The sequence below is a fragment of the Oryx dammah genome, unplaced genomic scaffold, assembly GCF_014754425.2.
Source record: "Oryx dammah isolate SB20612 unplaced genomic scaffold, SCBI_Odam_1.1 HiC_scaffold_5, whole genome shotgun sequence".
NCBI classification, from domain to species: Eukaryota; Metazoa; Chordata; class Mammalia; order Artiodactyla; family Bovidae; genus Oryx; species Oryx dammah.
Window position 1 is genome coordinate 52,382,109 of NW_024070189.1, and position 25,241 is coordinate 52,407,349.

The following is a 25,241-nucleotide window of genomic DNA, read 5'->3' on the forward strand; positions in this document are numbered from 1 at the left end:
GGGTGGGTAACCTTGCCCGTGCTGTACCTGTTCTGTGGATGAACAGAGGACTTCAGTCTGCGGGGCTGCCAATCCCAGCATCTTTCACAAGCTTTTTCACTTTCACATCTTTCACTAAATTAACTACAAAAATGTAGAAAGAAGTCTTACTTCACATCTAATTTAAAAGCCCAAGCTGATGCAAAACATTAAGGATCCTGACCAAAAAATCCAATGACAAAATCCTAAAAACCACACCCTCAGCACTATCTATCCTCCCGTGCATACCCTTCATTAAGATGTTTCAAATTTTTCTCTTAAAAGAAGAAAAGTTGGAGCATGAAACAAAAAATAGTTTCCTGCACACTGACTGCTAAGCGATATAAAACTGTTTTCCCGATGACAACTTGTTAGGGGGTGGGGAACTATTGGGTATGTTACAGCAAAATCTTGTTTTAAAGTGCTGATTTTATAATTTTGAAGTTTTAATTTAAATGTATCCAGCAAACTGCTTTCATCTGAGAAAAAAATGCATTTGCTGAGTTTAAATAAGATGATTTCAAGCTTTAGAATGAACACACTAAATATTTAGTCTTCAGAGGAGGAAAGATAATTGACAGTGAAGGATTTTTTTTTTTAAGTCTCTTCATGAAATACAATTTTTATGTATTTGAAAATACTTCCGAAAAAGCAGTGAAGTAAAAACAAAAGAGTGTTTAAAAAATAGATGGGTGGGTAACGCAAAATAAGAATTAACATCTGGGCCCTTTCTTAAAAAAAAAAAAAAAAAAAAAAAGGTAGATATGGGCTGTATTCAGCCTTTGAGAAAAGTTGGCTTCTTCTTATTCCTAAAAATTAACAATGTCAACATGTGTGTGAATGCAAAGTATGCTTGGCCATCAGAGTAGGACTAGTAAAGACAATGATTGGCGATATGAAACATTTCATTGCACATACCTATATGTTATAAATTTGGTCTCTTTCAAAAGTGTCCTAAAGTCAGCTTTGGCTGTGATGTATTTGTCTCTGATGTATTCTTCAAACTCTCTTTGTTTTTTCTGCAAAAAGACAGTAAGATTAGGGAGAAAATTCCACTAATTCCAAAATTATTATCAATTATTTATTAAACTAATGACCGATAAGTCACAACATAAAATAATTCAAAAGAAAAAAGCAGTAAGACACATTCCTGTTCATGCAACATTCATTAAAGGTAAAATCTGCAGTGTACATTTTAAAGGTAAAAAGCAAGAATAAGAAACCATGTATTAGTAGCAGCTAATATATGTTTTATGTTATAACCATATATTGGAGGCTTGCTACGTGCTACACTGTGCTGAGGCTTTTATAAAATATCTCCTTTACCCTTCATCACAACATCACATGGTAGACAATCTTAAAAATACAGAAATTAAGGGTTAAATGTGCATTCCTAAAGACTGTATATCTTCAAGCACAAAAATAATGTGGCATAATTTACAAAGTAATACTCAGAACTTTAGTAAGTTCAACTGAGCATTTAGCTCAGTAAGACAGCTTAGTAGGGACCAGCAAAAACACGCAGAAACTCCGAGCTTTAAAAAGGCATTATTAATTCTAAACAATCAGAAAAGTTCAGAGACTGACTGCATGGATCTCTCAGCTATCCAGCTACCACACTTTTCCAATCATGTATATTTTGTGGTCCATACATCTAAAATTTAATGGAGTAGGATAGGGAAGAATATTAGATCATGGGCTTTTTGAACTCTAGACCTAGAGAAACCAACCAGGACGAAGAATGATGGGAAGAAGGAAAATATGAAGGCTGAGGGACAAAATGGATGGGAATAAGCTACACTTGCCTTGACATCACTCACTAATTCAGACCCCTGGTGAGTTTTTTTCCTACAGAGGAGTCAGAGTGTACCAGAAGAGGGCTTCCACAAGGTTTACACAGCTGAGGCTCCCCTAAGTTTCTGGGACATTAAGAACTAGAGATCATGTTACATTTTTCTGCTGGTGTGGTTTTAAGGGTTAAGCACTTTTGGTAGCCTAGCACCAATTACCAGCCTGAATATATCTAGTGGGACCTGACTATACAATAAATAAAAACTACAGTTTCATTTAATCTCTTAGAAGATCCCAAAACACAGGTTTAAACCCAAGGATTAAAATTTTAAAGTTCCTCTTGTGTTGTCTTGCTAAAGATATCATACTAGAAAGAAAATATAAACTTAAAACTCAAGATTTATTTCTCATACATTTAAACATTATTCACTTAAAACCATCAACCTCATTTTAGTCAAGATACTAGTGCTGCTATTAATATTAATATTAATATTTATAAACTGAAAGTAAATCTCAAGACAAAATTTTCTTACCCTGTCACTGGAGGAGAATTTAATGCACCGAGGATCTTCCTTAATGATTTTTTTAACTTCTTTCCATGTGGATGTTAAGGTAATCTTTGAAAGACAAGTGAATAAAAAAACAGAATTGACTTTTCTTGAGGGGTGATACGTCATATCACACAATGATCTGCAATCTCTCGTTAGGCCCAAGTGTGATGGGACTAGTGAGGGAGAGGGAGGCAGCTTTAATGCAATTTCTTTTTGTTGGCTTGCCACAAGTTATTTTCATGGCCATACTGTCAAGTCAAGGTGACCTATGACAATCAACTGCAAACCCTGTATCTCCATGGGCAATATCATAACTTCTAAAGAAACCACCACCAAAAAAGAGATGAAATAGGAGCAAAACCTGCAGAGAGCACAAACTGCCAAACAAGGGGACGAAGGTACCAAATTAAAAATAGAGCAAAAGAAGGGATCTATTAAATCTATCATCAGGAAGCATCAATGTTTACACACAGATAAGAACATTTGGAATTACTAAGGGAATAGATATGAACTTGGCACTGGGAATACAAAATAAAAATGAAGTAAGTTCTAAATAGTAAGAGTACCATTTTACTTAAAAAACTCAGAGAAGAGCGATAAAACCCATGAACTCCAGTAATGGTTCTAAAGACAATGACATTAAAAATCACATCAATATTTTACTTATAAGAATTATCAACAAAGATTCATCCAGATTAAAGCAGAAAAGTAGACTCTTACTGCAGAAGTTTCATCCAAAAGTTGCCTAAAGTGCTCCCTCTTCTTTTTGGTAAGTGCTTCAATGTGTTCATTGAAAAGCTTCTCTTTCTCCTCTCTTTCCAACAAGGATCCAGATTCCCAGCGGTGATCTTTCCGTAGAGTTCTCCGAGTATCAGACCAGGACACATCTGAAGAACGTACCTAAAAACAGAGAATGCTATCTATCACCTGAGACAGACTTATCTTTTTATATTTCGTCAATAAAAGACTCATTTATTTTGCTGAGGAACAATACACTTAATAAAAAAAGCTTCTGATGACTCCATCTTTGCCAAGCAGTAACTGAAAATCTACTTCTTTAAAACCAGAAATCTCATCTACCAGAGCACATCTAAGCTATATACTATGGGCTGAGAGGTAAGAAGGATGAAGAGAAGTTATCTCCCATAAACCATGGTCCCTAAGAACTTTAAGTTCCTAGGTACTTTACTGAAGATCTTACCAACTTCTAGTAGTAGAAATGGATATAAATAAGAGAGGAAATAGACTGTCTTACAGCATAAGCAGCTCATCAGACCAAAGGAAAAAAGATTTCTTTAAGGTCAAATTGGGACTTAAATATATCCTGGAAGTGACACTTGCACATACAAGCAGGAATGAACATCATTAAGAAGATAAGAGAACAGACAACGTGATAGCTCTGGCTGGGTCTGCAACCAGCAGAAAGGCATGCTTCATGGATAGCAATGGCATTACAAGTTAAGTCACACTGCTGCCAACGCTAAGAAATACAGGATGCTGAAAAGCCAAAAAAAAAAGTAATAAGGAAGAAAAATATAAAAACATTTATTTACCCAAAAAAAAAGTACCTAAAAACATGTCAAGTGAACACTGAGCTTGGCACTGGGAATACAAAATAAAAAAGAACTGCCAGGAGTAGCAAGGACCTTCACTCTCTTCAAGCAACGGGGAAAGCGACAAGAATCAGATGTGCCTTTTACAAAGATTTCTGTGATTGCAATCAAGAGGATGAATCTGGGGGAAGCAGAGGCAGGGAGAGAAAACAGGAAACAACTGTAACTGTGCAAGAAACAGAAAAAAAGTCACTGAGAACCGACCAGGAGAAGTAAGGGAAGAAATCAGAGGAAGCAACAGGAGTGATGAGAGGAGCCTTGTTAAAAGAAATAGTAGGAGAGACAGTGACAAGGAGGAAAAAGCAAGCAGAACAGCAGGGTGGCCTGAGGGCATTCACTGTAGGGACAAGAAACCCTACATATCTGAACAACCTGAGTAATACAGGAGGATTTTTTTTAAGTCCCATGCAAGTGTATGATGATTTAAGATGACTTCATCAAGGACAATTTTTTAAAAGCTCTGAGACTAAAAGATTATGAAATTTTACAAGTACAAAACATCAAACTTCTGAAAACATTAAGTAACCCCCTGTTCCCGAGCATCTACCCCAAAACCAGAGCCTCTTTTATGCTCTCGCCTACACCTCTGTCTTTACGGGGGGCTCTCCCCCATAACCATTTTTCTCGAGAAGGAGTAAACGTGCAGCTCCAAGGCAATAAAAATTCCTGGGCGTGACAAGAGTGTTTCAGCTTACGAACTCCTCTGAAGGTTATCTAGACTGCAAGCATAGGTTCGTCCGGCCACATGTGATTGTTTACAGCCTCCATATCTGAGAGGCACGGGATGTTTTAGACTTACAAAAGGCAAATTCTTTGGGGGAGTTAGAAATTATCAGTATAGTGTGTTGGTTAGGAATTATATTGGTGAAGGTTTTTCATTTGTTGTGTCAATGACTGCTGCTAATTCCCTGCTCTGGGTTGGACAAGGATGTCTCAGGTCAAACCTCTCTGCTGACAAACTAGCTTGTGTGACAGGACTATCCATACTCCTGCCACATGATTGTTTACTACCTCTTAACCACAAACAGCACAGAGAGTTTTGGAGTATTTTGAGAGTCTTAATTAGCATAGGACTTTTTCTTGTCATTGAGTCAGTGATTGCCACCAGGTCTCCATATCCTTCGGCACCTGGGAACATATTAATCAATGTATTTGGAATATAGAAAAGGAAATATAGTAGTTTTAGATGTTAGCAATACTAGACTTTCTGAGTTAATGAATTTTCTCTTTTGTAATAGATCACTGTGCTTTGTTATAGATCACTATGTCTTTGTTATGTAAAAATGTAACTTTATCACTATCTTAAGACTAAATAGATCTTAAGGGGAGCATTGGTAAAAGGATTTTCATTTGTTGGACTGATGTTTGCTGCTAAATCTCCATGTTCCCTGCCCTTATAATGAATATAACTAACATATAGGAGAAATAAGTATTAACCTTGAAGCATATAGGAGAAATAAGTATTAACCTTTAAGATTAATCATGTTAACCTTGGGTTAAATAAATTCCTTTCTTGATTGTAACTCACTACACCCTCAGCCTATAGGAATGCAACTTTATCTGGAGGGTGGTGGCTGGTTTAAGAAAAAAACACCCTTGGAGGAAATAAGATTTCGGTCATCAGAAAGAAAGGATCATAGAATGTCAGCAGGTCTCACTCATGGCCAGAAGATGATGGAATATCCCTAAGACCCCCGCGTGACTCTGTATTCATCCCTATGTGTAACAAAAGGTATATAAGCAAACCCAAAAATAAAGATATCGGATCCGTTTCCGGAAAGACTGATTAAAAAAAAAAAAAAAAAAAAAACAAGTACAAAACATCAAACTTCTGAAAATATTAAGTAACTAGGATTTCCTATTCTATTGGTGTTAATACCAAGTACTCAATTTTAAAATACTTTATAGGTAACTTATAAATTACAACTCTCAGAGTCAATTTAAAGAATATTAAAATGTCCACTAATGAGGTAATATAATAGATTTCTAATACCCAATACTTTACAGAAAGAAGCAAAACGGTAATATATACCATATCAGACAGAAGAGCCTTGAAATTCTGGATAGCTTCTTCTCGTTTGTGCTGTTCTCTCTCTCGATCTATTTCTTTTGTTTGTTCTGAACGAGCCTTCTGAACCTCTCTCTCTCGTTCTCGAAGGCTTGCCTCAATGCGGGCTTGCCTTTCAAGCTCCTTTTCTTTTTCTGAGTCTAAATTCTGTAAAAGTGAAATTACCAACTCCATTAACGCATGACCCCACAGAATAACTAGTTTGCTAAATACAAGGTTTCAAACCTAGTTTTTACCAAGAATATACCTAAACACTCATTTCAAAATTAATTACTAAAGGTTCTATTAGGAATACCAACAAGAAAAATTCTAAACCCTGAAGAAGTGGCAAATACCTTTCTAACACAATTAACAGGTTTACTACTCCATGGTCACCATAAAAGTGAACACAACAGTTACCTTGGCTATTTTTTCAATGTACTGTTTGAAAAGGTCTTCTCTCATGGATGAACTATCCACTGCTTTGTAACGTGGATCACTTTCTACTTTGTCTTTTACTTTGCTCCATCGAGACTGACTGTCCAAGTGATGATTAGATAGTAGTTCAAAGAAATCCGATTTAATCTATATTTCAAAACAGGTGTAAGGTGGGAGGAAAACAATATGCCATGAGAAATTCTTCATAAAGATTTACAACTAGAACAAAGCTCACTGACCTTAAAGATGAGAATCATTTGTTTAATACATTTAAAGTGAAATTTTAGTCAAAACCAAAAAAGTATCAGACCTGCTCTTTTATGAGAAATTAAAATTCAGGCTTATGAACAAATGGCAAAAATACTTCAACATCAATATGGTAGGAATATTTTTTAAAGTAGATTAATACAACTGTTAAAATTAATAGAGGAATTTGGAAACAGCTGCACCCAAACAGCAAGTCTTATTACAAATCTGAAACTTACTGTCAAAAGTGTAAAAACAAAAAATAAACTTTTATATTTTGCTTTAAAAAAAGAGCAATGTTTTTACCTTTATATGTATAAGAAAACTGTATAATTTCTATAGTCATTTCTAAAACAAAAAACCTATATTCAGATTTCTTGCACTTTTTAGCCATTAAACATGTATGACTTCACCAGAATATGTGTCAATGAAATTATGTTCTTAACAAATTAAGTACCAAATTAGTAAGATTATACTAAAGATATTATATATCAATCCTTTAGTGGCAACATATGCAATACTTAGAAAGCCTCTTCCCAATTTTACTTTTTATTTTTTAATACGAAAAGAAGAGAATAAACAAGCATTTGTTTCTATGCACTTTGAGGATCCATTTTAAAATTCAGTCTCATTTAGGTTATCGTGTATTGTTACCAGTGAAGACATCTGAGGTAGCTAAACTCATTTCAGCAGAGGATTCTGACCATGTCAAGATCCTCTCTTCCCCGTAGGGATTAAATATGCTGTCTCCCCATCTGACCAAGAGAATGAGAAATTAGGAATAGAAACAGAATTTCTGTGGGGGCACAAAATAAAATGAATCATTCCTTAGGTCTATTTCAACCCTCTCACTTCTCCCTGTAACTTCATTTCTCCTAAAAGAGGATTAAAAGGGAGGTGGATGTCCTTTTTGGAAAACACTTGTAAGGTTATAAGAAACAGAGCTTCTGTATTAGAGACTTTTTTAAAAGATAAGAACTATTCAGTGAATCTCTCCATTCATGGAACTCTGCTCTTGACTTTGTTTGGATTAATAAGAAATAACTCATAAACCCAGTATTTCTAGATAGCAATAAAGAAACTACTTGATGTAATAGCAATGTAACAATTTTTCTGTTCATATCTACTTTGTATATGACACAATGAACACTAAATTCCCAGAAGGCAAAATTTATGTTAATAAAATAGCTAAGCTGCATCAAATAATAATCTTTCTAAACTATAAAATGTCAATTATCATTAGCAACAATTCAAGACCCTATCGTCCCTATTTTCTTCTCTCTAAAAATAAAAGCATCTTACCAACTAAGCTGTTTAGTTAAGGTAGAAATAGTCTCCTCAGTCAAATGTACTGTAACAAAAATTATCTGGCAGCTAATTTGAAAGAGAGGGAAGAGAGAAAAATGCCAACTTTACAAAAGAATTAACCCCATTATGTGCAGCTTCAAATCTGTTGTTCCAAAAAATAAATTATTTGAAACAATGAAAATTGGTTGTAATAATAATAACAAAATTATCAAACAAACAAAAACTCGAGGGTAGCTACTCTGGTAAACAAAACTACCCAGTAAAAGTTTTAGGGGCATTTTTTAAATAAAACTACCCATGAAAGCTACATGAAAATGATGACTGCACTCTAGTTTGAAAATCCCAATTAAAGAGAAAAAAAGTATTTCACCAAAAGTCAGTATCATTCATGAGTTTTGACTCAGCAAGTAAATTACCTTTCAATTACTACTATTCAGCTATTGCTTCAATTATCTGTTACAAAAACCAGTTAGGAATCAAAAGAACAAAGAAATTCCAATGTATCAGTTTACTATTCAATCATACACAGTTAAAAGGCAATTAAAAAATGTACTTCAGGACTTCGCTGGTGGTCCAGTGGTAAGGAATCCTCCTGCTAATGCAAGGAACATGGGTTCGATCCCTGGTCTGGGAAGATTCCACATGATGTGGGACAAGGAAGCCTGCGAGGAACAACTATCAATCCCATGTACCCTAGAGCCTTTGCTCTACAAGAGAAACCACTGCAACAAAAAGCCCACATGCCACAACTAGAGTAGCCCTCACTTGCTGAGTCTAGAGAAAGCCCGTGTGCAGCAACAAAGATCCAGCACAGCCAAAAGTAAATACTAAAAAAGAAATTTTTAATGTACTGCCAATATACTTCATAAGAATATACAGCAGCAGTTATGAAGAGATAAAACTTCATTAGCCAGATACTTCTCAAATTTGAATATAAAATATACATTTAAACCTCTACTTTCAATACCTAGTTAGTAATTGACTTTGCATTCTTTAAATTGGCTAAGAAAAGTTTCACTTTAGTAATTTCCTATTTTTCCCCCAAAATGTAATAGTACAAGGCTAAACCTTTAGAGAATTCAAATTTTACAATCAAAGGACAACAAAGCTGAATAATTAAGTTTATTTAGATGTAATGTTTATTTAAGGTCTTATTTTAATTAACACATTTTGGACACAACTCTCATTACTTTATAAGAAAAAAAGACTGCCCCCACCTCAAAAGTAATGTACCAGAACCACATGAGGCTGAAAGCACCACACAAGTGTAGTGAAGTGTTGCTTATTGTATGTCCGACTCTGTGCGATCCCACGGACTGCAGCCTGCCAGGTTCCTCTGTTAATGGAATTCTCCAGGCAAGAATACTGGAGTGGATAGTCATCCCCTTCTCCAGGAAATCTTCCCAACCCAGGGACTGAACCCAAGTCTCCTGCACTACAGGCAGATTCTTTACCATCTGTGCCACCAGGGAGATGCCAATTCTTTCCTCATCAGAGAATTACATTATCAGTAACTAAATAGCTGTCAGACCGAACTGACTGACAGGCCACACAGCACAAAACTGGAAAGTCTATTCACTTGTTATAAAACCATACATAAAATAGCCACAAAAAAACATGTTTAGAGAAAGAACATCAGTTACAAATGCAAAAACATTCAATTTGTTTAAAAGCAATCATATGATATCAGTAAGTTCTTACTAAAAATCAATCGTAAGATTTGATTGGTTGACATGATTCTAATTCAAAAGACAAAAATGCTTTTGTAAAACTATCTTCCTCTGAGAAACACCATCATTTACTCCCAAAAAAGTTAATAGTGAAATGATTCTGGAAAAATCTACCATGAAGCATAATAAATCACATAATCAGGAAATTTCAGTTATTTCTGACAAAAGTTATTTCACTTAATACTGTTGTTATTGTTCAATTAAAGATGCTTCTCTTCAACAAGAGTGGTGTTATTTCCACAACAACATTTCTCAATAGAATTTGAAATATTTTAACCCTCTGGAATAAGAGGCAATTTTAAATGTCAAGAATAATAAAGCTTCAGAGGTTCTTTTTCTCCATTCAAAAGCACACAGGGTCACTGAGAAGAGAGGCTGCGTGTTTTGATGGTTCACGCACCACTGGTGCCACCTCCCGACCAGTCTGCCTCCCCAGTGGTGTACTCCTCTTCATTTGTGACACTGCTATCAAATGACATTTGGAATTCATTAATCTTTAATAGCTGACCTTTAATTCCGATAAGCAATAATTCATATGTAAGATATGTTTACTAAAAGATTAGAAAGTCACTAAAATGCTATCTTTTAGAGGGCAAAAAATATAAAGAAGCTTTTTGAAAAATTTAAATGTTACTGCCTATGAAGAACCTTGAAATGTTAGCAGACAAGCACCAGTGAACAGCCTAATAACCAGTTCTGGATTTAATGGGCAGAGAATTAACAAAATATAAAGAAAATCTATGCAGTTTCATGACATTACTAAAAATGTGCATTATGGAAGCAGTCAAACACACACACACATAAGCAACTGTAAAAGTTAACTTTAAAAGCTAGACAGTAAATATGGATCTTGTTATTGGGTTGGCCAAAAAGTTTGTTTGAGTTTTTCCATACATACAATGTTATAGAAAATCCAGATGAACCTTTTAGCCAACTTAATATTTATGCCCATGAATGAGATTAGAAAGAACACCAGGTTAGTCCCTTCCCATTCATACTCCCATCAATCACACCACTCGAACCAAAAACCTTCTTACCTTCTCACCTCTCGTCTTCGAATCTTCTTTCTCTTTCTTCCTTGCAGCTGCCACAAATTCATTAAACAAGGCTTCTCGATCTTTCATCTTTTCAATTGCTTTAAATCTTGAATCTTTAGCATGCTTGGCTGCAAATTCACTAAATGTAACTCTGCAACAAAATGGCAAGTGTGCTAACTTTGGTAGAGCTATTTCTACTTAAAGAAAGGAACAGATGATATCATCTTCCCATTAAGAGTATGTGCCAACAAGACAATGAGTCCCAACATCTACCAACAGAAAAGAGTAAAAGGGCTAAAGAGTGAAAACATGGTTAGAGATCTGTATTACTATCAGCATGATGTTAGGGGGACAGACATTGGAGAGCAAAAAATCTGTGTATTTCAAGAAACTTCAGAGTTCATTTAGTTCCACTCTAAGATGAGACTGAGTAACTCTTCCTGAATTAGCTCTCCCTCCAAAAGCAACTATAAAACCAGACAAAATATATGAGGCAACTGATTTCAAGCACTGGACAACCGGTAGAGTAAAACTGTATAAGAAGCCCCATGGCCCCTCTGCCTCAGGACAATTTCCCAAAATGCAAACAGCTAGAGTCCAAAAAGAGTACAGTGATCCCCATGAGCTAGAAGCAGCAAAGATCAGAGTTGGGGGTGCTAAAAAAAATGGCAGAGGAAGAAGCTATAGAAAGAAGGTACCCCAGAAAAATACCATTTAGAAATTCCCCATGAGTAAGTAGACAGCCAAGACCAAGCTATAAAACAGCAGAAAAACTACTCCCTGTACCAAACTGCTACATGCATAAGAGCAAAAAAGAGACACTAGACACTAAAAAGTGCTAGAAAAAGAACAATATGAGGACAACAAAACCCACAAAAGATCCACAGGGAGACAAAGCTGCAAGTTTGACAAAAACAATTCCCACTTTCTGAGATTCACAGTAACAGCATAAAATCAAACCTAAAATTAAAGGCATCAGCCTGTAACTGAAGTGCCTGCTAAAACAAGAATCCACACTCTTGAGAGGAAGATAACAGTCTCTACCTATTATTCCACAATTTTCAATATTCAATTAAAAATCACAACACATACAAAGAAACATGTGATTCATAGGAGGGGGGGAAATCTTAAGCAATAAAAAGTGACCCAAGATACCCAGATGTTGCTTGAGGTACAGACAAATCTTTTAAACTACTATAATTATATTGGAAGAATTAAATAAAAATATGTTCAAAGAATTTAAAACATGACCAAAATGGATGAACAATTAGGTAGCTTCAGTAGAAATATGGAAAATCAAGTCTATGAGGGACAATGAAACCAAGTATTAAAGAAGTTTTTCCATGAATAAAAGAAGCATTTCTAAAGCTTTCATATACTTGGATATATTTCAATATCTGAAGCTTTTTACCTTATTATATATAGTAAGAATTCAAATGCTCCCATGTTTAGCTTATTTTTAGAGGTGAAAAATAAAACTTACTTTTCCCTTAAAAACCATCTATCACAATACAAAAATAAAATAGTTTATCTCATGCATTAAAGATTAAGTCCAATAAACCTATTTTCTTTTCATGATAAATTAGGTACCCTACTTTATAATTTTAAGAAAAGGTATTACTATGATTAAAGAACAAACTTCTTAAAAATGTAAAATCAATGAACAAGTGAGAATTCAATCATTTAATACATATTTCTATTACTTAAAAGAGGTTTAAAAAAAAAGGTAGTAAATTTCTTTTTAATCAGAACAGACTAAAATGAAGTTTTAGCATTAGATTCCATAGAGATGTTTTCATATGACTCATGTTTTAACTCCAAAAATGCTATTGCAAAGGATTTATAATAGCATTTTCCTACATACTTTATAACAGACATGGTATAACAGTTCTTTACAGAAAAGAGTGAGGTGGATAGTTTTTGGTGATAATGGATGAGAAAGTAATAACGACTCAAAGTTAACCATAGAAAGTACACCTGAAATTTCCAACAAAAAAGAAAAAAGACATAGAAAAAACAGGCACTAAAGTTAGGTAATTCTTCCCAGTCATTCTTTCCCTTGGAATAAACTCCAGTGCTTTAGAGTTCTGTGCTTGTGGTCTTTTTCCAATTCAAAGAAAGTCTATGGATGGTATTTTCTCAACTTTATTAAGTTTTTCTCTTTGTTTCCTACTTACTAAAATGGGTCCTAATCTCTACGCCAATTGTCAAATGCGTCAATTTAGCAATATGGCCCAATGCCCCAAGTGCTAAGACTTCCAGTTCTGTGCCTGATGGCTTTACTTTCTGATATAACCTGCATAGTAAAAATCACTCAAACAATTTTATCTGCCCCAAAAGAATATTAGTAGGGTACTGTGATACAGCAAAATTTAACTTTTCAAATCTACAAAAGAGAAATCTCATTGGAGTCTCAATTATTCCCAGATCCATAAAGGGTTTTTATGGATATATTTTCCGGAATCATTTGGAAGTAACCTGTAGACATCACAGGATTCCATCAATAAATATTTCAGCATGCATCTCCTGAGACTAAATCCTTTTCCAAAAAATATTTTATAACAGAGTCACAACTACACGGACCCATGAATTTTTACTCTTTTGATTAAGAAAAAAGCCCAAGATCTCCTGGAGAGTCTCAAACTCTATTACCCTTAAACAGTACCGTTTAACCCAGAGATTCCATGATTCTACCCCACAGTTTCAGAAATTCTCCATATTCTGGGATGTTCATAGCAATTTAAAATACTGCAATCTAGCTGAAATTCCACATCCACTCAGTGAAGTGACCTAATGTGTATAAATCTTACTTTCCTTAATTTCTAAAATAGGTAGGATATGAGCGCCTAAATCATATTGGCTGTTCTGAAGACTGAATGTGGTAATACACACATACATATGCATGTTACTTTAACTGCATATATGTATAAGTTCATATATCTAAAATATCCAATAATTGATGACATTATTATAATCCTAAGCATGTAAGTTTAAAATATCTCCTTTTTTTCAGCCATCTTTATATATTCAATATATACTATCAATTAGAAGTGTTGAACAATCATCAACACATTTAGACATTTTTAAAATGAAAGATCCTACATTATTTCAATTCAATCAAAATAATATCCCTGCTCTGCAATTTATTATGTGCAAACCTTTAAGAAGACAGTAAATTTTTAATCATTTACTAGTTTCAGAGAAAGAAACTTATTCTCAAAGAGAATCTTTTAAAACAAGCTACCTTCTTGAAAACCAGTGCCTCAGGAACCAGTACCAGGAATCCTCCAAAGAAAATGTATTAAGAAAGAAGATTCTTGGAAAGCCAGAAATCAATAAACAAGAAGCTTTTCATGTCCCCAAATCCAAAAGATATATATATATATATTTTAACTGATCTAGGAGAAAATACATACATGCTTTGATATTTGACAGTAATAAACCATATACCTCGGATTAAATTTTGCTTCCTCCATCATTTTTTTGAAATCTTCCTTGGCTTGCATTATTTTGTTTTTCTTTTCCCTGCGTTCTTCCTCTGCCCTGGTCTTTACATACTGATCAAATACCTATTACAAAAAAAAACACAAATCGATGTCAGTCTTTCATACTGTACTCTAAATACCAAACTATACAATCTATGAAAAAAAAAATGCTATGTCAATATCTGTCCCAAAATAGGAAAAGTATATTAATTATAGGTAACTCAATTATATGCCAATGATCTATAGCAAATCTCAACTTTAAAGCTTCAATTGACAGAATTACACAAGCATACAAGTCTTGTTTTTAGGCTTCCAGAATTAAAAAGTTAAAAGCCCTTTTCCCTGTCTACAAACTGAGTACAGGTTTATTTTTAAAATTTTAAGCAATATAAAAAGTTAAAGAGAAATCTCAGTCTTCACAAATCCCTTTTAAAAAAAACATTAACAATATGGATGGAATCTATACTGGAATTTTATTTCTGTGCTTTTCTTTAAGATATAATTATTTTCACCAAAATGTAATCATGCATACATATACATATACGTATATTCTATGTATTTTTCTCCATTTAATAGTGTACAGTCAAGATTCTGAACTGAACATACATATCTATTTCCTGCTTTCTTGAAACAACAATAAAATGACAATAGAGGATCTCCTTTTTTAAGTTACAAATCAGTAAGAACAGAGAAATGGGGGGAAAAGAAATAGCAACTCTGGGAACTTGGAAAGCACATGGAAAAAAAAAGAAAAGCACATGGACAGGCAATAAAGGATTTGGCAGACAAGAGAAAGCTAACCCTAAACCAGCAGTCAGGAAACCAAGAAGCCAGTTTTTAAAATTAGAGACTCCTTCACTAGCTCAAGAATTGACAGCACCAGATACCCATCAAGTAAGGACACAATACAGCTATAACAAAGATTTTGAAAAAGCAGTTTAATCACTAGATCCTCCTTGCCAACTTTATGTATCTGAGGCACTTTTGAAACTCAGTAAAAGGCAAGGAGTGATTTTAGAAAGCAAGGGTTAGCAAATCACAATCTGTTGGCCAAATCTGGCCTGCTGCCTGTTCCTATACAGCCTAAGAATAGTTCTGATATTTTTAAAGGTGGGGGAAAAAATAGAAAACTTAATTGCACATAAAATTAAATAAGATTCAAATTTCAGTGTCCACTCACTCCTTTACATAAATCTACAAGTGTTTTCACATTACAACAGCAGAGTTACACAATTATGACAGAGACGATATAGCCCACAAAACCTGAAGTATTTATTATCTAATCCTTTATGTTAAAATTTTGCTGACCCTTCCTCTAAAAAGCAAAACCATCTCTGGACTGGGAGAACATAAATTAGGATTGAGGTGTACTAGATTGAGAAAATATACCACGCTGAGAAAACATACCATGTTATCAAGACTCAGCCCTTATCCAGGATCTCACCAGCTTAAAAATGACCTGCTCTAGAGGATCTCAATAAACCAGCTGAAATCATCCCACAGCAGGGCAGTTTCTAACCTCAGCACTGACCAGACCATGTTCAGAAGCATCCCTGGCTGCCAGATGCCAGCAGCACTCCCTCACTGGGGCAAACTAAAATGTCCTCCAGTGTAAAAAAAACCCCTGGTTGAGAACCACTGTTCTACAGTAAAGCCAACAATCTTAAGAGCCCACCCAGATGCTAAGAGAGCCCAAAGAGTATTTTAGTGCCTTGTTCTTAATCATTAGCAGTCAGGGTCTACAAAGACATCTAAGCATCAAAGTCCCCAGGTTGTGGTAGGAAAAGACAGATGGTAAAATAATTTTAGGTGAGAGTTCTGAGTGCTACTGAGAGTAATGAAGGCAAAGAGGTTGATCAAAAGGCATCTGGACAAGTATCTGAATGTAAATGATTTAGTAAGCTATGCAAACACCTGGGGGAAGAACACTCCAGAAGAGGGACTAGTAAGTATCAGAAAATTCCAGTACTGGCCAAGGCATATGAGTGTTAGTGAATTAATGAACATAAGAGCCTTGAGAAGTATGCAGATATGAGCATATAGAGAATCTTACAGCCATGAAAACTTTATTCTAACTCTAACAGTAAGCAGTGCACATTTTTCAAGCAACAGAATACTGCCTTAATTTGTCATTTAAATTTTAAGATTAGTCTGGCTGCTGTATGGAAAAAGAACTTGACTACAGAGGACAGAAAGAATGGAGGAGGCAAGGAGTTCCATTAGGCACCACAATCACAGTATTTTGAATGAGGGTTTAGTGAGGGAAATGGTAAATAAGAGGTTGGATTTAGAAAAGGTTTTTGAGGTAGACTGTGCTGATAAGACTTGAAATGCACAGTGGGGAAAGTAAAAAATCAAGGCTAACTTACAGGTTCTGATAGGGCCATCAACTGAGTGAAAATGAGACCATCACACATGAATGAAGAGTTTAAAATAAAAAAGACTACTGTGCATGAAATATAGGTGTAAATACATATGGAAAGTCAGGTCTTCCTATTTCGAGTCTCAAATACATTTCTGACACAGTGTAAACTTCCTCTTTTCATAAAAAGTCTATAATTAGACCTAAATTATTCCAACCATTAAATTATAAATATGGAAGATGGACAGTACTTCTACCAAATGAAATTGTGTACCTCAATAGCACTATAGCAAGTGGTTCAACACACTCAATGTTTTACAGAGATCAGTATCAGGGTGGTCCAGGTAATTCAGGAAAGTTCGCAGTGTGCAATACTTTAGAGGAAGCATTCACTATGAGATATATATCACTGAAGCACAATGGGAATAAACAGCAGCTCGGTAATAAGGCAACTCTAGTTCTTATAATTCTACTTCAGTAGAGACCTGAAGAGTCCATTAAGTTTATTATGAAAAGACGTCCTCACAGCTGCCACTTAACAGATATGTAGAGGGTGTGAGATAAAACATGCTGAGTCTTGTCTGTCTACAATACAGATACATATATATGTATATACTGATACATAATAGTTGGGAAGGAAGAATTGTCCAGTAAAAATTAATAACTGTACATGAGTTGATTTTGAAACCTTTGTATAACATCAGTATATATGAAACCTAAGGACAAAATGTTCATGAGGCAAAAGCCATGTCCATGATGGCAAAAATATCAAAGTATTTCTGAGGCAGAAATGTCCACAGAGAGGGTCACTAAAGTATGAAAAGGTTCAATTTAAAAGTTATGCTTGCAAGGTATATACATTTCTTACTGTTATTTTCATTTTACCTGTTTTCTCTCTTTAGGATTGAGCAATAAGTACCGAGGATCAAAAACTATCTTGTGCAACTCCTTCTCCCATGTTGAAAAAGCAGACACCTTTAAAATAAAAAAAAATGTATTGCCTCATAAATTAAGTTGGCTCTAAAAACTGAAAGGTCATATAATTTTGCTTGAAATCTACGGGACGTCTACTTAAAAAGGACACATAATAAAAAACATACTGCAGTTTTCATCACTAATAAATGACAAGCAGTGGGAGGCTAGGCAAAAGCAAATTTCCACACTAATTGGCTCTGAACATTTCTATATTATATAGAAATAACACACTTAATTACTCATTAAAATAACCACTACTGTGTGACATTTTAAAAATCAGTACATCAGAAAAAGCCTTGAAGATTTGCATTTTGATTTCCCAAGCTTGCTCTAATCTTGTGAACAATGTTGTGATGTAAAGTTGAACAATTTTACTTACTCAAATGAATCTGTGAATATAATCAAAAGGTTGAAATCCCTTCTCAATTAAGCTTCATTAATAGTAATATCATAAAGTACCAGTACTCCTTTAACCAAAAGCCATTCTATAGATATTAAAAGAATCACATTTACCTTACCTATCCCGAGTTGTCCGCCATTCTGTAATGTTAATACTCGTCATATTACTCACCAAAATTTAATGACCCAATAAATGTTAAATGTTATTTGTACTTAAAAGGATAATAAAATGGCATTTAGTTAAAACATAATATAATTAGTCAAGAAAACGGCTATCTGAAAAAGAGCACAGTGATTTGACAGGGTTCCCTTATCCCGCCCCCACGACATGAGCACTAACCTTAGATTTGACCTTTTAGCAAGACATATTTATATTACTTATACAAAACAGAAATATCTCCCCCAAAGATTGTTTTCTGACCCCTCTCTCTAGCAGCATGTCCTTGAACTGCTTCATTCGGGCCTCCAGAGGGACAATGGCCCTTTCTCGGGCAGCTTTAATTTCAGCTTCCATGGCAGCTTCTTTCTCTGAATCAATGTCTTTATTATCGTCTCTCCTATAAAAAAGAAAATACAGGCATCAACTGACAAAATATTAATATATAATCTTACTAAAATCTTAAATCACTGGAATATTCAAGACTCACTAATGAGCAGATTATTTCTGGCAAAAACAAATTATACTGAGTTTTTCAAATCAACTCTAAGGGATAAGCAACTTTCATTATAATAATAAAGTTACAATGAGCTTCTAATGATGTTACAGTGGCTACATTGTTAGGAAAGAAAAATACCTTTAATATGCTGTCTCTCCCTGATACTACTTGATACACAAAATAAATGACCTTACTTAAAAACAAAACTTATCCAATATTGCAATAAACTCTAAGTGTTAGAATCAAACAGCACAGAATATAATTTTTAGTTTTTGAAATGATATAGGAAAAACAGTATTTTCCAAAATGTTTTTACATTATAAATGCATACGATTTTTAATCTAAGAAAAATTGGTAAAAGTCTTACTAATCTCAAATATTTATTTTGAAAATAAAATATCTGCAAATTTGGCCAAGTGGATATGTGAGATATATACCTTACCTACCTGACATTTTTTTTACTCACTTTCTGGGTGATAAGTTGAGATTTAAGTTGAAGGACAGGTCCCAGAGAGCAACATAGGCCCCGGAGTAGTTAGGTGGAATTAGAACTGTTCATCAATGACTAAACTACTTCTTGTTTCTCCAAAAGTGCACCTCAGGGCTAAGGGCAACCCTGCTGTTGTACAGTACTCAGGTGACATTGTGAACATGAAATTAAGTCACCTCTCACACATCTGCCCTATGAAGAAGGCCCATTCATGTGAATAATCAAAAAAAGTAATTCAGTAATATTCAGGTGTGTTTAAGCAGATCTTCCATCTTAAATTCGATCTGCTTTGTATACAAATAAAATTGGTTCATATTTCCTGCATAAACTTAAGGGAATTAGGAAAACAGAACATTAGGAAATTCAAAATCATGCTATATAGGGAAATGAGGGTAGCCCAGGAGATTTAAATGGAACTAAGGCTAGCCCACAAATATGGTGAGAGGTATTTAGCAATTTAGGGAATGAATCAAAAATAGAAGATATAATCCGTGACCTGCAGGAACTTAGCGAGATAGTCTGTGACCTAAGATATGCACAAAACAAACAGGTAAAAGCAATTTGCCAAACAATATACCCTCTTATAATAATTTATTTAAGAACTATTTATATAAAGAGTTAAAAGACAAGAAATACAACTAATGAAAACAAATAACCTTTAAAGAATTATACTAAATGAAAATGTCACAATACAAACTATCACTATCTATCTCAATAAAAGAAATAAAAGAAAAACTAAGCCAGGAAAAACAGGCTTTTAGCTTTGTACCTAAATAGAGAAGCTCGGGCAATCCACATAAAGGACTTCTTTGACATTCTCCTGATAAAAGCAGTTAAAAACCTTACAGAGTTGTCTATAAGAACAAACAATTAAAAACAACCTAAAAGTTTAACATTGTAGGAACATCCAAAATCATGGTACATAAACAGAATGAATACAGTCATTTATAATAATTAAGAAAACAAATTCTTATTCTAGATTTTTAAAAGAACACAAATTCAGTTGATTACAACTAATAAAAAAATACATTTGGTCAAGAACTAAAAAGTCAACTGTAAAAATTCAAACAGCTGTTGTTACTGTGGTCAATTATGAGTCACACTTTAATATCTTAATTTCTGTAACACTGTTGCCAATAAAGAAACTTTTTTAAAAAAAGAAACACCCTTAACAGGGGTTGTCTTACTGATTTCTTGCCATAATTTGGCTGCATTCAATCTGTCCTCAGATAAGGACTATGATAAACCAATCCATAATAATGTCTTCAAACTTTCCTTCTTGCTGCTAAATAATGGTCCCATGCCTCCCCCACTCATATACAAACACCTTCTACCCCACCCATTCACCCCCCATAACTAGTAACATTCTTATTTTACTGCACATCGGTCAAACTAAAGCTTCCATTTATACCACTCTCTTTCTCTCAGAGCACTTTCTAATAATAATAGCCTCAGGGGTTCCCTCTTCAACAAGTAATGACCACGGATACAAGGACTAAGTGGAATGACAAGTATATGAAAAGAGAGAGAAGTCTGGGTCTACATTTACCAGATTTTTGGAACAGTATCTGTTGGGGTCTATATTAGGAAGGAAACTTTTTTTATAAAATTCAGGTGTAATGAATTTCTTAAAACAATTTATCATATAATGTCATTTGGCTTCATAATATATATTTAAATAACCAAAACTCTTCCACATCTAGAAACAGAAGGGACACCATTTCTACATCTTAAACCAAGGCTTAGTAATAGGCCTAAAGAGAGCAATCATAACTTCTGCCTCCTAACACACACACATTACCTGTCCTAATCATGAACTGACTGTAGCCTAATCATCTTTTAAAGGTAAAAATCTACCTAAATTACATAAACTATAAGTATTACTTACTTCCGTTTTTTGGCTTTAACAGGTTCATCTTCATTCATTTCTTCCATTAATTCTTGTTCTTCTTTAACTATAAGAAAATTTAATTTAACTGTCAGAATAAAAATAAGCAAGCAACAATTTAAATATTTAGGTATGAATCCTTCTGCTAACCACTATTAGAACACTTGTGTCAGCAGTATTTTTTAAAGCTGCAACTTATAGCTCACTCACTTGCACTCATAGAGAACTGCCACTTTTGGATGGACAGCATTGTCGGGGTTGGGTGCCCTGGCAAAAAAAATTTCAAAAATTATGAATAGTTATATGCATATATTATACAATCTTTTCTTTAATAAAATTACTCCTTAACTATTTATCTATCTATAACACCTCTTTAAAAAACAGTAAACAAATCGTGATAGTTCTGCAACTCCTCTATTAATCTTCCCTTTACATTAGACTTGACTCATTCTGAAATTTTTATTAACAAAAAATTTATCAAATAAATGAATATTGTATTCATTTATCAAATAAGTGAATATTTATCAAATAAATGAATAAAACCCTTATACCTTTTGCACCAGGTAGACCAAGTTCCAATAATTGGGAAATCACTAGCAAGCAGAAAATGTTAGTACCATGTGTATATATATATAATATATGAAGATTTCTCAATTATTATAAATGATACAATCAGGATTTGTTTCAACTAAAGTATTGAGTCATTTATCATGCTTCTGTACTACATAAAGGGTTTTTTAAAAAACACAATCTTATCAATACCATGGCAAATTTTCAATAAAAAATGCAATAAAAATTATATACAAATATTTATATTTACTATATATCTTACATTGAAAGGCTGCCTGAGGGTAAGGTGAATTAAAAGATTATCTCTTAATAAGGTGCAGGTGTCTCTCTAGTCCCAGGAATAAGGTTTACTTCCCTAAATTTCATCAAGTTTAAAAGACTGCAGTTTTAGTTAACGAAATTTTAATAAACAATATTTTAAAAATACTCTGCACAGCTTGATTATTTCAAAATATGTAACACTAATCACAAAAGGTGCTGAAAGGCTCACTGAGGAGCATTTTAGTACCATTAATGAGAATGAAGCAAGCCATCAGCAGTACCAGCATATCTTGGACTAACTGACAACCTTGAAAAGAACAAGATGTTTTTAAAATACATATAATAAATATTTTACAAACCATAATTTTATCCAAATTCTCTATTTTTTAATTATATGAATCAATCTAGAAGAGCAGTCTAATTTCCATTTCTCAAATATTCCTTTCCTTATATTTCTTGAAAATAGACATTTCTAAACTGCCTCATATATTCCATAAAAATATTAAAAGAACATTAAAATTAGAGGATAAATCCTAATTTAAGACTTACTTAGTTTCTTCACTTCTTCCATTCCTTTTTTATGAGGGGGCTCTTGAATAATTTTGTCAACATCTGCCCTTCCAATCAGATCATCGGGTCGGTCCCACATAGATAGACGGGTGGTAGGATTATAAAAGAAGACCCTCTCATCACCAGTCCAAACAACACACCTAGGAACAGATTTAAACATTTTCTTACATTATGGAACGTATTTTATAGTTAGGGCTTTTAATGCCATCCAATCAAAAGGGGAAGTGGTGGTGGTGGGGAAGGACATGCTCATATTATTATTCCTTACAGAGAACCAAATATGATTTTCAGAACAGGAGAGGTGACTGGCTATGGGTGAGGTAAAACAGCAACTCAACATACTAACAGAAAACTAGTAAAAGCAAAATATTCATGATCAGTTAGAGTGCTCAGGAACATGTCTGGCATACTCAATGTTAACCTATCACAAAAGATGAGCCTAACAGCAAATACTAATGCTATTAAGCAGTTCTAAAGCTAAAGAACACACCACAGCATCTGACCTATTACATAAAACTTACTATTTCTTACCAAACCAGACAGACTACAAAATCAAATGCAATTATTTATGAAGCCTTTAAATAATTGACTATATCAAGTATTTAAAAATAAAAGCACCTATTGTGCTATGGCACTGTAGCCCAGTACAACCCACTGTTCCTATTAATTACAACTAGAAACTCAGCAACAATATAGAAAAAAACAAGTACATAAGAACTCTCTAAGGTTTAAAAAAAAAAAAAAAAAAAACACAGAGATATGGAGTCAAAATTTAGAGAAGCAAGGGTATAAATTTCTCCCTCAAACCTCTGCTGAGGCCCCCGGCTGCACAGTAATAGTAGCACAGGCAGCTAAAACTAAGAGAAATCAGGTCTTTATGACCAGATAATCAAAATTAATCAACAGCTGCCAAGCTCAAGGTAACCTAGATGTTAAAATTAATCAGACAAAGCCTCTATTGTTGAAATAATCAAACACTTTACAGCAGCAATTATAATTACACTTAATGAGATAAAGAAAAACAAAACAAAGATAAACCAAAACTTGAAAGAAGACAGAGGTTCTCAGCAGAGAAACTTAAAAAAAAAAAAAAAAAAGAATGGTGTTTCAGGAACCTATGGGACTATATCAAAATGCCTAACAGACATGTCACTGGGATCCCAGAAGAGAATATTGGGGCAGAAAAAATTTAAAGACAAAATGGCCCAAAGATATCTCCAAATTTGGTAGAAGACAGAAATACTAAGGAAGTTCAGTAAACCCCAAACAGGATAGACTTCGAGAAAATCATTTTTAGACACAACATAGACAGATGGAAATCGAATACAAAGAAAAATCCTCGAGAGCAGCTAACAAAAAGTATGGCAGAAAACAAACAGGGAAACAAGTCCAGGGACTGTGGATTTCCTACCAGAAACCAGAGGCAAAAATACATTAAAACAACATCATTAAAGTCAGGAGAAAAAAGGAAATGCCAACTTAGAATCCCATACAGAGCAAAAACATCCTTCAGGAACAAAGGAAAAGAAGATATTCTCAATGAAGGGAAACGAAGAGATTTCATTTCTATCAGAATTACCCTGTAAGAAAGTTTTTCAGGCTGAAATGAAATGATACCTAAAAAACTACCAAACAGCACCTGGATCTTTAGTAACGAAGGGAAAAAAAAAACTGAAATGGAAAATATCAAAGATTTTTTTGCTCTTAAGTTCTTCAAAATATGTATGAAAAATCATGAACAATGCATGTTGGGGTTTTCAGTGTATGTAATAGTAATACATATGACAACTGTAACAGAAAGGTCAGTAGATACAAGGTTAAAAAAGAACCTATATGATAATAAGGCTCCCAAATTTTACATGAAGTGCTACAATAAAAGCTCTAAGTAGGCTATGATGGTTAAGTGGATATATTATAATACAAGAAAAACTAAAAATTAATGCAAGGAGATATCACCCAAAAGCCAAGAGATAAATTATTAAATGGAATGCTAGAAAATGTTCAAATAATTCAAATGAAGGGAGTAAAGGGCGAATGGAGGAACAAAAATAGAGAAGACAGAAAACAAATAATAGGTTTAAATCCAACCAAAAGTTACATTCATGTAAACAGCCTAAACACTCCCTTAAAAAGCAAGAATTGACAAATTGAGTAAAAACACAAGACACTACTACAAGCTGTTTTAAGAGACAAACTTTAAACATAAAATTATAGAAAGCTTGAAAGTAAATGGATGGAAAAAGCACAAGACAAAGGGTATGAGAGAGAAATAGGGTCTTTTCATAATGGTTAAAAAAAAAGACAATCAGGAACATGTAACAACTGTAAAACATATATAACAAGCCTGTTTACAGAGCTTAAAAGTAGATGAAATAGGCAATTCCACTCTTAGATTAACAGAACTCTCTCAACAACTGCCAGACCAACCAAACCCTAAAACAACAGTACCAAGAAAGACCACCTGGTGAACAATTAAAAAAAAAAAAAAAGTCTTAATGAACTTGAAAGTATCAAAACCAAAGGAAGCGCATTCTCTGACCACAGGACGATTAAATCAGTACAAGTGAAATACAAAAAATTCAAATTAAGGAACTGAAACAAAAGACTTCTAAATAATATGAGTGAGTCAAAGACAAAAATCAAAAATAAATTTTACAATAAAAATTGAATGGCAATGAAAATACAACACATCAAAATTTATAGGCTGGTGCTGAAGCAGTGCTTAAAAGCAAACTACGTTAAGCTTTAAATGATAAGAAAAGAACACTAATGACTTAAGAGTAATTTCATAATTACTAGAAAAAGA

At 33.9% G+C, this 25,241-nt stretch overlaps 1 protein-coding gene across 15 annotated transcripts in view; it reads right to left on the reverse strand.

The window, feature by feature from the left end:
* TCERG1 (transcription elongation regulator 1) overlaps positions 1-25,241 on the reverse strand; it is a 52,740-nt gene that overhangs the window by 1,314 nt on the left and 26,185 nt on the right. For 8 of the 15 annotated variants that reach the window (XM_040239773.1, XM_040239780.1, XM_040239776.1 and 5 more), the window contains 13 exons: positions 22,415-22,575; positions 21,245-21,301; positions 21,035-21,101; positions 19,916-19,966; positions 18,422-18,557; positions 17,512-17,601; positions 14,230-14,348; positions 10,780-10,930; positions 6,441-6,605; positions 6,006-6,188; positions 3,081-3,260; positions 2,343-2,426; positions 937-1,037 (listed from right to left, as the gene is read on the reverse strand). In XM_040239773.1, coding sequence (XP_040095707.1) covers positions 937-1,037; positions 2,343-2,426; positions 3,081-3,260; positions 6,006-6,188; positions 6,441-6,605; positions 10,780-10,930; positions 14,230-14,348; positions 17,512-17,601; positions 18,422-18,557; positions 19,916-19,966; positions 21,035-21,101; positions 21,245-21,301; positions 22,415-22,575 — 1,545 coding nt within the window. Of the gene's footprint in view, positions 1-27; positions 124-936; positions 1,038-2,342; positions 2,427-3,080; positions 3,261-6,005; positions 6,189-6,440; positions 6,606-10,779; positions 10,931-14,229; positions 14,349-17,511; positions 17,602-18,421; positions 18,558-19,915; positions 19,967-21,034; positions 21,102-21,244; positions 21,302-22,414; positions 22,576-25,241 lie in introns of all 15 variants that reach the window. The other 7 variants (XM_040239783.1, XM_040239775.1, XM_040239785.1 and 4 more) reach the window with 2 other exon arrangements.